The sequence below is a fragment of the Egretta garzetta genome, unplaced genomic scaffold, assembly GCF_000687185.1.
Source record: "Egretta garzetta isolate BGI_Z169 unplaced genomic scaffold, ASM68718v1 scaffold787, whole genome shotgun sequence".
Classification (NCBI taxonomy): Eukaryota; Metazoa; Chordata; class Aves; order Pelecaniformes; family Ardeidae; genus Egretta; species Egretta garzetta.
The window spans coordinates 800,583-814,405 of NW_009260266.1; the positions used below are offsets into that span (position 1 = coordinate 800,583).

The window sequence follows — 13,823 nt, forward strand, 5'->3', positions numbered from 1 at the left end:
GATAGTCATGAACAGACACTGATGGGGCTGGCAAAAATAAACAAAAGATCTGCTACAGTGAAGTCTGTTATGCAGTATGTAAAATGCTGCTTAAAAGGTTGTACACAAGAAAGGTTTATGTAAAGAAAATAATCTGGTTTTGAGCAATGTCATCAAAGAGCAAAAGTCAATGCACTTGACTTTGAATCTTTAGGTAGCGTACTAAGGCCTGCATTTTGCCTCTGGGCAAATGCAATATTTATGTGTAGCTAGATAATGGTTAAATAAGCCTTAATGATCCAAACTCTGTATTTTCCTCAGAAATTTGCTAATATGGAAGGTTAATTTACTTCCCGTACACAGTTATCTAAACATAACAGTTTCAAACATTTCTACTTGTAAAGCTGAGGTTTGAAAGCATCCGCTTGAGTTCAGTAAAGATTCAGTCTTAGGCTGGGTGATCTGCTCGACACATAGCAGACGATTTTAACTGAGTCCCTGAAGTACAGTGATATTTGTGGTCTCCAAAGGTTGGGTGACTAGTACTGCACCTTTGTTCCTGGCGGCGTCAGTGATTATAACTGATGTCATTAAGAAAGAGTTGAAAGATTAACTCTCCTGAACTTGCCTTTTTAAAATGTATGTTGGTTCATCACTTCTTTGGTACTCTGAGTGACCAGAGTTGGGAAATGGAAGACCCGAGATCTGTGGTAAAGAAAATGCTCCCACTCTCCCAGAGTATTATTTAACTACCTTTTTAATGATCTTCCCACGTGCAGTACCCACATCTTTAATTTCTTATTCTACTGCTGTTGCACCACCGCACTGTGGTGACTTGACAGACTGGGCTCTGAGCTATGACATCAGTTCCATTAATTCTCTTCACTTTTGTGATTTACTTTTCTCATCAGCAAAATAGGACTAATGCTACCTACCAGTTTCACAGGGGTGTTTTGAGTGATTTGTTAATTTTAGTGTAAAAGCTTCCTACTCAAGAGTTGGTGTTGGTAGTGTGGGAAAAACTGTGTTAGGTGAGTTGAACGTAAGGGTTTGTGTGCCAGCAGAGAATATGGAAGCAGAAGAAATAGTCTCTAAGAAGATATAATGGAATCAGGGTTGAAGTGGACTGAAATCACATGGGATTAGGACCTCTTGTTAGAGAGTGCCTCCCTGTGGTTAAGAACACTGTGAGACAGATACACCTTGTATGGTCTAACCTCCTGAGTTCATCCATGACCAAATATTTGAGGCCATAAATTCCTGAAATCTGCAACCTCAGTTTAAATCTGATCAGAGGTCATTGCACTGGCACCATATTTGCTCACTTTGAGAGGAGGACAAGCAGACTTGGTTTCCAGAAAGCTGAGACAGAATGCATAGTCCTGAGGGGAAAATGCTGTTGTAAAGTCTCGGTATTGCTGTGTCCTGTGAAACACCTGACAAAATGTGAGCACATTTGGAAGCATCTTCTTTTCTACAATACTTACAACATACTCTAATTTTATATTTTCTTTTATTTTCAGCAAACTGCCTAGCTGGGCTAGAGCGGTTGTTCCCAAAATATTTTATGTTACAGAGAAGGCTTGGAATTACTATCCTTATACAATCACAGGTAAGGAATAAAGCAGAAATCATTACTGACTTGTACTTTTTGGATAGTTTAGCTTATCTTCAGAAGCTCCAAGTTACATATTGAGCCACAGATGACAAGTTACTTTAACAACTCCTGTTGAACTGCATATATTTTTACATCTTATGTTGACTGATATCAGGAAATAAAGATTATAGATTATGGACAGGTAAAAATTGGAGTGTTGTATCTATGCAGTTTCTTCCTTGCAAAGAAAACATCAGGTGCTTAGATTCTGTGCTGACTTGTACCCTTTATTGTCTCATAGACTTTAGTCAAATATAAACCAGCAGATTATGACAGAATTTTTTTTTATTATTAATGTATGTTTACTGTAAGGATCTTGCATCATTGTTTTATTTCACATTTCTTTTTTTTTTCTTTTCCCTCATCTTTCTTTTTTTTACAAATGGACAATTGGAAATCAGAATACACAGTAAGTTTTTCTTCCTCTTTTTATTCTAAAAATAGAATAATTATGTGCAATATAGTGGTGGAATCCAAACTGATTCCTTCTTAATATAACTAAAACATAATGCAGTCAGTAGTGGGACTTTATTTTAGCTATTTGTTTAAGACATTTAAGGTTAAATTTCAGGTGTTTCTGTGGGGATCCTATAAATAATTTACCTTATTTTTTATCACTTCAAAATAATTTGATACATTTTTAGTCACTGACTGTAACAAAGAGAAGCTTCTATAAAACGGGACAAGGCTTTTAAGGTTGCAGTTATTATGTGGAGACATGAGAACAGATTTTATTTTATTTATTGTTTTATTAACTTATAAAATGCTCATCTCTGGTATAGTATCTGGGAAACTGTACGATCTGTAGACAAAATTAAACATAATCTGGGCATGGTGCCCAGAAAAATCAGCTATTCCCTCTAGCAGAGCAAAGGCAAAATATAGCACATAAATCATGAGAAAAATTGTTTAAACTGTGCTGGCCTCAATAATATACAGTAAGTGTAAGCATTCAGCAACCTTTGGAAGATGAGGAGGAGATGGTGAGGAAGTTCCAGGTGAAGGGAGCGTTCAGAAACTCCTGCCTTGATTTAGTTTGAACTTCTGACCGTAGATAAAACATAATCCACTTGTTTTTCTTAATTCTGCAGTGTTCAAAATGTTTGTGCCATTTTTTTAAAACCAGTCAAGAATACAGAGAGGAAAAAGGTTTTAATCTGATAAATGTGAAAGGGAAAAAATAAAGGGATTTAAAGGCTCAGATCTGAAAGCTGCAGACTGAGTTGAAACTTTGATGACCAGGTTTGAAAATCCAGAGTACCAAACTGTGCTTTTCATTATGTACTGTAGATACTTATTACATACTCTGCTTTGTTTCATGCCTAAAATTCATTGATTCTCAGAGGAAACCCAAATGTCCCATAATGGACAGTAGCAATGAGGGGACAGATTCTCAGCTATTTGTGTCAGAAGATATCTTCAGTAGGGCCTACCACAGTTTACATTAATGAAGGGTTTACCCTTTGATAGCAGGTTTAATCTTAGGCTGGGAAGATGACACGTACAGCGTTGCATTGGTACCTGTTACTTACGCTCTGTTTTATATCTTTTCTTTAACTGAAAGACAATTGGAATTTCTTAATGTGATTTTTTTTTTTCTTTAACTGAGAGAGACAAGTAGGAATGATTAAAGGGGTGGTAGCAGACAGAAATATACATCTGAATTTGAAATGCAATACATTGTCAAAACCAAACAGCAGTGCTGTACTCGGAATTTGAATCAGGAGGTGATCTTTATGTAATCTGATGAGACAACACCTGGAACACATTTCAGTGAAGATTTGTAGAAGGTATTCAGCTAAAGAGATGTTCAAGAGCATCAGCAAAAATTATTGCAGGGTTGAAGAGACTTGTAAAGAAAGTTTAAATCGGTCTACAAATGTAGAAGGTAGGCAAAACAGTCACTAAGTGACAGTATAACTGCCTATGGGAGTTGGGGACTAATTACTCGCCATGGTGCAAGGAAACAGAGCTAGAAATATTGGGATGAGATTAAGGAAACTGTACTTCAGACAAAAATCTAAAATATATTTTAATGGAGATGATAGACTATGAAATTATCTTCCAGGGAAATAGAGAAAGTGCCTTTGCCTCAAACTGTTGAAACTAGAACAAAAATATACCACTGGGAATAATTCCTACCCCGGTCTGGAATACTTCTCTAAATTTTTATCTTCTATATTCATTAGAGAATTCTGAAAGAAACAGTAAGCCCACGGGCGTTGCCCAAAATATGTAAGATAGTTTGGAAACCCATCTCTTAAAGATAGAGAATTCCCTCCAGAGGGTCTGTGGGACATCCTAAGAATTAAATTGAGCCTCATTTCAAGGAAAACTGATTCTAAAGGCAGGCCAGTAATCGGATAAATAAAGCATAATCTTATCGAGTCAAGTACATACTGCTATGTAGTATGTTCATACCTTACTTAACTTTCCTAAGTTCCATTCTGCATAAAGAACAAGGACCTTGAAGGGTCAGTAGTGTTATTTAAGTGAATGTTAGTGATTTGGAAGAGGCTGTGAACAACAGACTGAACCTTGCTGATAGTCTTAAGGTTTTTCAGTTGTAAAATATGAAGGCTATTGAGAAATTGCATTGAAGAACGTACACTAGCATTCAGAGATTCAATGCAGAATAATTTCATCAGTCTGGTTTTCCTGTGAAATATTATGGATTTCATAAATATGACCTTCTTAAGGATCTGAAATTAGGACATCTTCTAAGAAAAAAAGCTCAGCAGGCATTGAAAATAATTTCCAGAATATTGTTCTCTGCAATGGGTGTATAAATAGCCAAAAGTGATTGGATGCATGAAAAGAGGAATGGAAATAAGAGTGTCATGATGTTAGTACTCTATAACCTGGGTCCAGTTACGATGGCATCTCCTTTAAGGAATGGTATTTGTTACGCAGCAAACCCCTAAATTTGACAGCAAACAGCGGGAGATGACTGCTTGGTCTACTACCAAGTGTCAACAAACTTATTAATAATATGCAAAGCAAATGACGCACTTAAGATAATGAGCTTAACAGAACTATTGCACAAGTGATGCTTCTGTGGCATGTAATATGTGAAATACTGTAACATCAGGAGAGAATTTTAAAATGTACACTATGCTATTTGTGGAGGAGGGCCTCATTAAAACTGCAATACAAAAGACTTCCTATTAGGAAGATGAGACATGGGTAACGTCCTAAGAAATGCTGTATCAAAGCTTGAGCTTAGCAGAAAAAATACTTTCGAAGCTGAAGCCAAAGGAAGTCATCCAGATTTGGGGGTACTATCTAGAGAATAAAATACTCCTATAAAGTTCAAACCCTTGTTTTAGTGGCTGGGGCGTTACTTAAGAACTGTATAAGAGAGAGTCTCTTAAAGTTGCTTTGGTTTTGATCTTGTAATAGAAACCTGACAGGATATCTTGCTAAAGTAAATCTTATGTTTTATTTATAGGTTCATTTAATATTGTGATTAGGTTGATGTTAAGCTCATGTATTTGGGATACAGCTGAACCAGGAGCCCTATAAAGTAACTCTTGGGGACTCTGCTTTACAAGCAATTACAGGACTTGGGTACTGATGAGTGCTTCCTGTCGAGCTACACACGCTGTTGGGGAACGGGTGTTGCTAGCTGCTGGCTTTTAGAAAGAATTTGTTTGCTAGTCACAGGCTGGAACCTTTTTCACTTGGAGGATGCAGGAAAGATGCCTCGCAGCTCTCAACAAACCCTTATGTGCCAGCTTATCACAGCATTTGCAAATATGTATCTTCGGTGTAAAATATTTATGCTGTTCTTAGACATGTGGACAAGAATGACTGAACTCTCAGGCAGCTTTCTTATTTTTCTTTCTGAGGTTGTCCAGCTGGACTAGAAATAATTAACTAGAAAGCAAACCTGTCTCTATTGCAAACCAAGCGAAAACCGATTGCATAGAACTAAGTTTCTTTACGTGCATTGGGATATTGTTAGACAATAAGCAGCACAGAGCAAATATCCAGTTGACCTGCTCAAGTGACAGCTGAGATTCCGGACAAAAAGAGAGGAACCTCAAGCAAACAAATAGTCAGATTGCGAACATATGGTGACTCAACTATCATGCAAAAAATTCGTATGATCAAAGTATGCTGAAAAATGAGCCTAACAAAGTTTAGCTCTCAAGTTTGGAGTACAAAGAGCTAAGGAAAAATACAAATGGATTTTAAGCAAACTCTTCTGACTTCGAAGGTGCGGTTCAGGTGTTTACCAGGGATAATTTCGATTCGTTTTGCTCTCTGATCTCAACAGCTCCAGTGTTGTTAGCAATATTTCAGTTCTGGGGCTGAAATTTAAAAACAGCTGGATATTTTTTTATGTGTAATCTATGGCCAATTGTTAGTTTCACAATTATAAGTATAGAAAGCAAAATAAAGATTAAAAATGGCATGTTTTACTCCCTGCAAGGAGGAAGGGCATTCTTTCAACCTGCCGATGTCTCAAATTAATTTAGGAATAGGATATAAATTCGGAATATTTATGAAAACCAGTTATGGAACAGAAAGCAGGAGACGATTCCTTTGATGATATATCACAGTGACACTAATTCTTCTACAGCAAATGACTGAGGCAAATAAAATTATTTCATCTGGTATGTGTCAGGGCCCCAGAGTGATAGTTACTAAATGTTCCATTATTGACCTGCTGGTTTCTGATTACTTTTGAGAACAGGCATGTTATGTGCTTCGCTTAGTCAGCTGACAGTCTGTCCGTGAAGTAAATTATCTGGAAGGAATGTTTTTGTAATTGTTATTTTTATAATCATATGACTTGAGAAGGAAAAAAAGTTGTTTCAGATAAACATTGCAAAGAATCTGTAGAGCTTTTTTCCTGTGTTCTCTTTATCTGATTACCAGTGCTTGAAATTCGGATGTAACCCATCAGTCTTCAGTGCACAAACTTTTCTCCAGCTTGAGAATATGAAGAGTCTGCATCAAAAATGCAACAGAATCTGTATTGCAGGATTAGAGCCTAATACAGAGTTACTACCAAAATTCCTCCCCTCTCACCCCCAACTTGGAAGAAGGGCTGACTGGTGACATTAGCAAAACACAGATTTGGTTACTTTGGAGATTCTAGCAAAGGGGAAGACTTCTGTAGTATTTATAAAAATGAAATAGTATATTTTTAGAAAGCTGCAAACCTGTATTCTCATTTAATAGCTTAATCCCATTGAAACAGAGTAAATCAAACTGCTTGGGAGAATTCCCTTTTTCCACCACTGGCTTATTATAAAGCAATCCAAACCCCTCTCTGGTTCATGGGACTGTCATCTTCACGTGTACACACTGCTGCTCACTTCCCTTCTCTCTCAAGAAACACGTTTCTGTTCTTCTGTATCAGAGAAGGAGATCTAAGGGAAGGCAAAAACAGGGTTAAGTGCTGATTTTCACAGTGGCTGGAGGCAGCTTCTTAGCTGACTGTTTCATCTTCAAGTTACTGTATGTAATACAAACAAATAGCGGTTTTCTTCCTGAGCTTGTTTATGAGAGTTTAGCTCCCTTGCTTATTTTCAAGCCCTTTTTTTTTCATTGTTCCAACTCTTTCCGCTCAACAGGGCTTTTTCTGTTCTTCGCCACCTTCCTGTGCTTATCTTGCTTTCCAAATTCTCCTCCCTCTCATTGAGTCACATCTTCCAAGTTCTGCCATCACCCTGCCTAGCCCTTTCCGTCAATTCTCTTCCGACTTTGTCATCCTGATTGGTGCTACTTTGTGTAGTAAGTAACCTGTATCACATAGCAGCTCCATGTGCTCACATGCAGTGCTGTCCGGAGCATTTTGAAGGTAGCCAGGAACATGGTGGCCATTTTCCAAAAAACTTTGAATAGCCAATTAAAGAAACTATCTTCATCCTTTCTGTAAATAGCTGAAGGAAATACTGTACATTGAAATATGCTGTAGAGACATCACTGTATTATCTTCACATCTCTTCTTGCGTATAAACTGTAGAATGACATCTTGTTTATCCATACCCATGTGTGATTTGATTTTCTCCCACATCCAGGTGTCTCCGCTTTGTCCTCGCCATTGTCTGGAGGCATTGGCAATCTCCCATGTTACATCCCTCCTCCCATTCCATCCATCCTCCTTGTTTATAAATGCCCCCTGTTGCTCCAGGACTGGTGTGTGTGTGTGCCTGCCTGTTTTACCTCCTTGTCCCTTGCAGTGCTGGGCCTTCCCTCCTGCCTCAGTAAGTCTGGGGACCTTCCAATACTCCTTAGTCCACACTTTCCCTTTGCCTATTAATGAGAAGTAGGGACTCCATTTGTCTTTTCCAGGTTTTTGATCTTCAATAAGTAAAAGCTGCTGTTACCCACTGACTACCTAATCAGTGCCCAAATATTTCAAATTCAAAGGATGTGGTATCTAGAAGTTACCCTATTAAAAAAAAAAATCTAGTTTTGCTTGGCCAGTCTCACCTCAATGTAGTAGTTACTGCGTTCTTTAGCTCTAGGCTCCATGAAGATTGCTCTGTAAAGGATCCAGTTCCACCTGTGTTGCCAAAATAATGTATATGTGACCATGTTAAAAAAAAAAAAAATCATCAGTCTGAAAAGTGGTGGGAGATCAGAGAGAACATTTACATGAAATTACTGCCTCTCCAGCCTTTTATGTTAAGATTTAGGGGGATATGCTTCTGCTGCTTAAAAAAAAAAAGTGGGATTAATTTTCACTGTACAAAAATAACTCCCAAGAATTGCGGATTAATATTCACAAGGAGCAGGAGAAGTGAAGTGCAGTGATGAGGTCTCTAGGAGGTCTTTGAACATTCTGCAGAAAGAAACCAAATGGAAAATGAAACTAAACTGGTATTGATGAAATAGCACTCGCTCATACAGAGCAGGTTACAGAGGGTAAAGAAACCTTCCAGGTACCCTCTGTCTAACGTATTTACTGGCAGCCATAGTAATTCCTGCAGCCACCTCGGGTGTAATTACCATGCTAAGGTTATTTTTACTGTCCTCTCCATAAAACGATTGTAAAACACCGTATGTGTTTGACTGTCTCTTTAAGACTTTGGCATAGTGTTTTGGCATACTTAGGTTCTACCCTGTTCTTGTAAGTGTTGCTTATTGCTATGGCAACACTAATCAATCATCATGCTAAAAATAGGCCTTTCATTTTTCAAGAGGTTATCTGTAGTGAATTGAAAATGCAACTGCGGTCTGTGTTTTCTGCATTTCACTTTATTTTAATCTGGAAATACCCATGCTTTTATGTGTGGTAATTACTATTACAGACTCTGGTTACTTTACTCGTTACTCTCTTGAGCTTTAAACCTCTTCTGGTTCTTCTAAAAGGGGTGCCAAATATCAAAAGTTTAAAAAAACAAACAAAACCCCCAGGATATTCTCCTTATTTGTTTTTGAGTGTCATAGGTATACTAGATTATAACATATTTTGAAGGAGTTTATGACAAATCTAAATAAATCTGGAGGTGACAATTTAAAAGACTCTTCCTCTGAGAAATTTACACAAAGAAACCTTATCATTGAAGACAGTAGGACTCTGAAGGCTTTGTCCTATTATGTAGAACTTAAGTCTAATTTCAAGTTAAAAATTCAATTTGCCACTAGTTTTTTCAAAGAGGAACCTTGCAAGCTGTAGAGATAGTGAAATGGAAAATTGGAAACAGTGCCCTGTGCATTCCTGTGCGTGCTCAGTGCATCGATCGGCTGCCAGGTTTGTGCTGGAAGAACACACGCCCCGGGGGAGGCAGAGCAGAAAGGGAGTGGTGCTTTGAAAAGAAAAAAAAAAAAAATCTAGTAAAAGGTTTATTACCTACCGTTCACTCCCAAGTTTGATTCTAACTGTTGCATAACACTTAATCCCTGGCTTAAGTAAATACCCAACCACTTAAGGAGGGAAAAAAACCCAACAACTTTTTGCATGATGAATAATAAAGTCTTTTGAATGATGCATAAACAGTTTCCTGGTTCTGCCAGAGCCCTCTGCCAATTAGTCAGAGTGCAGCTGATGAATCATGAGACACATTCTGTGAAACGTTCAAAAATTTGGACCCTGCTAAGAGTTCCTGAAAGCCAGTGAGACCCCCCACAGCTGCTAAAACAGTGGTTGCCAGTCAGTTGAGTTTGAGAGCTACATTTGCAATGGAGTAGTTGGTGGTGGATTTTAATTTTCATTTGGGGTAAATTCATGTTGCCATATATAATCTCAAATTAGATTGTTATAGCCCTCGCCTTTGTACGAAATGCGCAGGGAGGTTCACTTTTGATAGCTTTGTGCAGAAAATTACTTTCTGCTCTCTAATGAGGTGACTTGAGGTAATGGCACTTCTAATTCTTCTATAATACTCTGAAGATCCTTAGTCTTTTCTTAATGTTTCTTTTTTGCAATACCAGACTAGAAGATTTCTTTTTTTTTTAATTAGAGTTTAGGTTCTGGGTCACAGGAAACACCGACTAGATTGAAGCAGTGGTTTGCTGAGCTGTTACAGGCAGCGTAATGCAGCCTTAAGTTCAATATATGAAATGGCTGCATTTCAGTGTCATGATCTGATTCACTGCTGGTAAACTCTAGACAGCGGTTGAAAATAGTAAATATTTTTTGAAAGCAAGGTAAAACAGAAATCTGGAATTTGGCTAATCAAATTTTCCTCTGATCTGTAGCCATGCTTCAGATTAACAGCACAAAGGTTTTTCATATTTTGCATATTTATCCTCCACTGTACCTGAAACTGTGACCTAAAAGTAATGAAGAAAAATGTGGTTGAGTATTGAAAAATGTACTCAATCCAACAACTCCTTCATTTCTATAGATCATAAGCAAAGACTTTACTCAAAACCAGGGATGAGGAACTGTTTTGGTAAGGGTATCAGCTTTGTATTGGCTGTAAATGTGAAAGATGCTCTATTGAAGTTCCTTCTGTCAATGGAGTTTTCTGACAGCAGGGCTATGAAAGCAGCACCGAGTCCTGTGGTGGATCCTGCTGCTGCTTAAAAGAGCCAAGAGAACTGCACTGCCCAGAGCCATTAGGGTCAGCATGGTCAGAGCAATTTCCAGAGCCACCAAGGTTTCCAACAAACCCCTAGACTTGCGCTGCATAACTTAAAAGTTTGCAGGTTCACAAAGCTCTGACTTGGATACAAAATCTGTTCAAGCATTGTAGTCTTGATGACCCTTCCACTAATGATAGATCACTGATGTAATTCTGTTTTCTGGGTTTTTTTCAATAACTAGATTTTATTTAGAGGGCATTGATTTTGTTTAATTGTGTAGCAAAGAAAATTAAATTTTGGTCCTGAAATCAAGAGGGCGGATACTTAACACACACTAACATGTGAGTAAAACATGGCCTAGAGCAGTAACCTTGAAATACGCAGACACGATGCTAGTACACTGTGTTTTCCTAATAACTGTTCTAAACAGTTAGTATGTTGTAGATAGTATGGCTACACCTCTACCATTTCCAGTGAAAATGTTTCTAAAAGCTGTTATTCAGACCTGAGCACTGAGTCCTCAGCAGCGCAGTACCAGTTACTGCATTCAGTAAGCAGTACTAGGAACTGCTGATAAACCAAAATATTCATTGGCAGTCTCCTCTCCTGTCCTCACAGATGCTTTCCCACAGGCTGCCCATATGCAGAGGTCTTGGTTGTTGGCAGCAAGAGCTCTGTACGCCAGGACTGTGACCCCTGTAGTTACGCATCTCTGTAAAATACAAGGCTGCCATATACTAAATTTATGAGATTGGTAACCCATGTTTTTACCACCCTAGCACCAAAGTAGTTATTTTCCAAATGCTCTAAAAACCGTGCAGTAGATGTCTGTCATTAGGTTATACATTTTTAAAAATCTGGTTTTCATAATCCATCTCCAGTAGTAAGTTACTTTTCACCCCTCCATGTTCTCCTGCAAACGCAGAGAACAGCTAGAATGTCGATTTATGCTGTTTGAATACAAATCCTCTGAGTGACATCAAACATGGTTTTAGGACATGCTGGCATCCCTGTATCTCCTGGGTCATTCTCTGGTTTTTGTAACATCACATTTATAACTTGTCTTACTCTAGGAACATTTGATTATAGAATTCTTTTAATCAACCCCTTTTATTCATCTCTTCTTCCAGCTAACATTAATATAGTTCAAGGATGTTCATTCCACCTTTTGGTTGATTTTGGAGATACAAATTAGAACCTTATGACAAACCTTGGCTTTTTTTTCTTTTTCATCTTTTTTCCCTGTAGTGCCTACTGTTTGCTAAGGCTTTTGTTTGCAGATGCATTTGGATGTCTGCCAGAATAGGAGCAACATACTGAGATAGAAGGAGAAACCTCAATTGGAAGAATATCTGGGGGTTTTTGGTGTTAATTTGTGTTACAAGATCCCCAGTTCTGACAGACTGCTTATAAATATTGTATATTTTCAGCTGGCACTTCCTGAGATGTATACATAGGAAATGTTTAATTGCCTGCAAAATATGGGTAATAGGAGCTAGCAGATCCGTCATTGAACTTGCCCCATCCTGCACACTGCTGATTTTTTGTTTCCCCTCCCACATAGTCACTCGGTGAACAAGTTGCATAGCTGCGAGCTAGTCACAGTTCAGATTGGATTGAAACTCATAAATGTGCTACTCCACAGAAATCTTTAATAGAAGGCAAAACATTTATACGATCTGAAGAGAAGCCTGTGCAGTCTGGGCATCTGCAGCACCAACATGTTACATGGGAGTATCTCATTATGTTAATGGGAAGGCAGTTTGACCAGAAACCTTCCATGGCACCAGAACGTTCTTCTGGCAAAACTCACTCACTCTTTTTTTCAACAAGGCTTGATTCTAGATGTGCTCATTGAATGCCAGATATCCTGTGATCAGAAGACTGAACAGTGACTTGTTGGGTGATAGCCATGGAATCAGGAATATATTTTCTGTAGTCTCAAAGAAGCTGGCTTCTCATTTCAGTTTTGTTGCGCTAGAGTTGGCCTTCTCAATCACCTCTTTTCTTAGTCATCAGCTTCTCCCTTAGAAGAACTCTGCACATTTTATCAAGTCCAAACTTGGACCAACAGCAATATGAACACTGAGGCATCATAATGTCCACATTGTATAATCTGCACATGAAATAGTCGTAGGCTTTACAAAGACACTTTGCCTTAGGGTATTAGTGATGCATCATCCAGGGAATTGGCACTTCGGTTTCACTGGCAGTTAATGCAAGCAAAGGCTTGATGATCTACTCTACCTGCCTATCTGAAAAGTTGATTTGAAAGAAGATCTGTGAAATGCTAAAGAAAAAATATATGAAATATTTTTTCTACTGGAATGATGTTGCCTAGTATTACAAATTCTAGTCAGGATAAGTCAACTAAATTAAGCAATCCACAGAAAAATAAATTTATTCCCATGTAAACTACAGAAATATTTAATAGGAAAACATTTGTGCATTCTTAATTTTCTTGCATTATTATCTAAATATTGATTTGGGTCTAGTATAAAGGAATTTCCACAGCAGCTCACAATCCATCTTAATTTCATTAACAGGAAATTATGGTAAAATTAATTTCTCACTGAAAATGAAAAAAAGCCCTCACACATCAAAGCATTGTTGTCTGTTTGGTTAGCACCCGCAGCCAGTGATGTGTCCTTGGATTATTTTATATGAGGGATAGACTAATCTATGATGACGAATATCTAGTTGCTCTTGAGATCTTAGTGAACTGAATTTAGAACAAGACATTCAGGATATTTGTACTCTTATTCATAGTGATCATGAAAAATATTGTATCTAGTTATTCCAGAGTACTTATGGTAATTTATTTATACCTTCATTATAGTATTCAGTTTTTAGATAGAATCTCTACACTTCTACAGGATCATCATAATCTTCGCTCTGAGTTCTTTTTCTTGAAATAATCTGATAAAAATAAGAAAGTTGATACCAATCAGGAAGTCCTGAATATGTCAGCTGATGAACAAAGGCATATTTTTTATGACAAATGTATTTTTCTTCTGTTGCAGTGTTCATTTTTGCCTAAGTTCTCCATTCATATAGAGACAAAATACGAGGACAACAAAGGAAGCAATGACAGTGTAAGTATGATGGCTTTTGCAAAACTTCCTTTCAGTTAATCATGTTCTGTATCTGGGGGTTGTAGGTCCTTCTGTCTGGGAAAAAGGCCTAACCAAGCTTG

The 13,823-nt window shown here is 37.8% G+C and overlaps 1 protein-coding gene and 1 non-coding gene across 4 annotated transcripts in view; one reads left to right on the forward strand and one right to left on the reverse strand.

Moving 5' to 3' along the window:
• The window catches only part of PITPNC1 (phosphatidylinositol transfer protein cytoplasmic 1), an 86,288-nt gene that overhangs the window by 44,545 nt on the left and 27,920 nt on the right, over positions 1-13,823 (forward strand). For all 3 annotated transcript variants that reach the window (XM_035897711.1, XM_035897712.1, XM_035897713.1), the window contains 3 exons: positions 1,503-1,591; positions 2,038-2,045; positions 13,651-13,722. In XM_035897711.1, the coding sequence (XP_035753604.1) occupies positions 1,503-1,591; positions 2,038-2,045; positions 13,651-13,722 (169 nt within the window). The remainder of the gene's footprint in view (positions 1-1,502; positions 1,592-2,037; positions 2,046-13,650; positions 13,723-13,823) is intronic.
• Positions 12,214-12,326, reverse strand: LOC118452658. Its single transcript, XR_004842456.1, has one exon. It is a non-coding gene; the product is annotated as a U5 spliceosomal RNA (small nuclear RNA).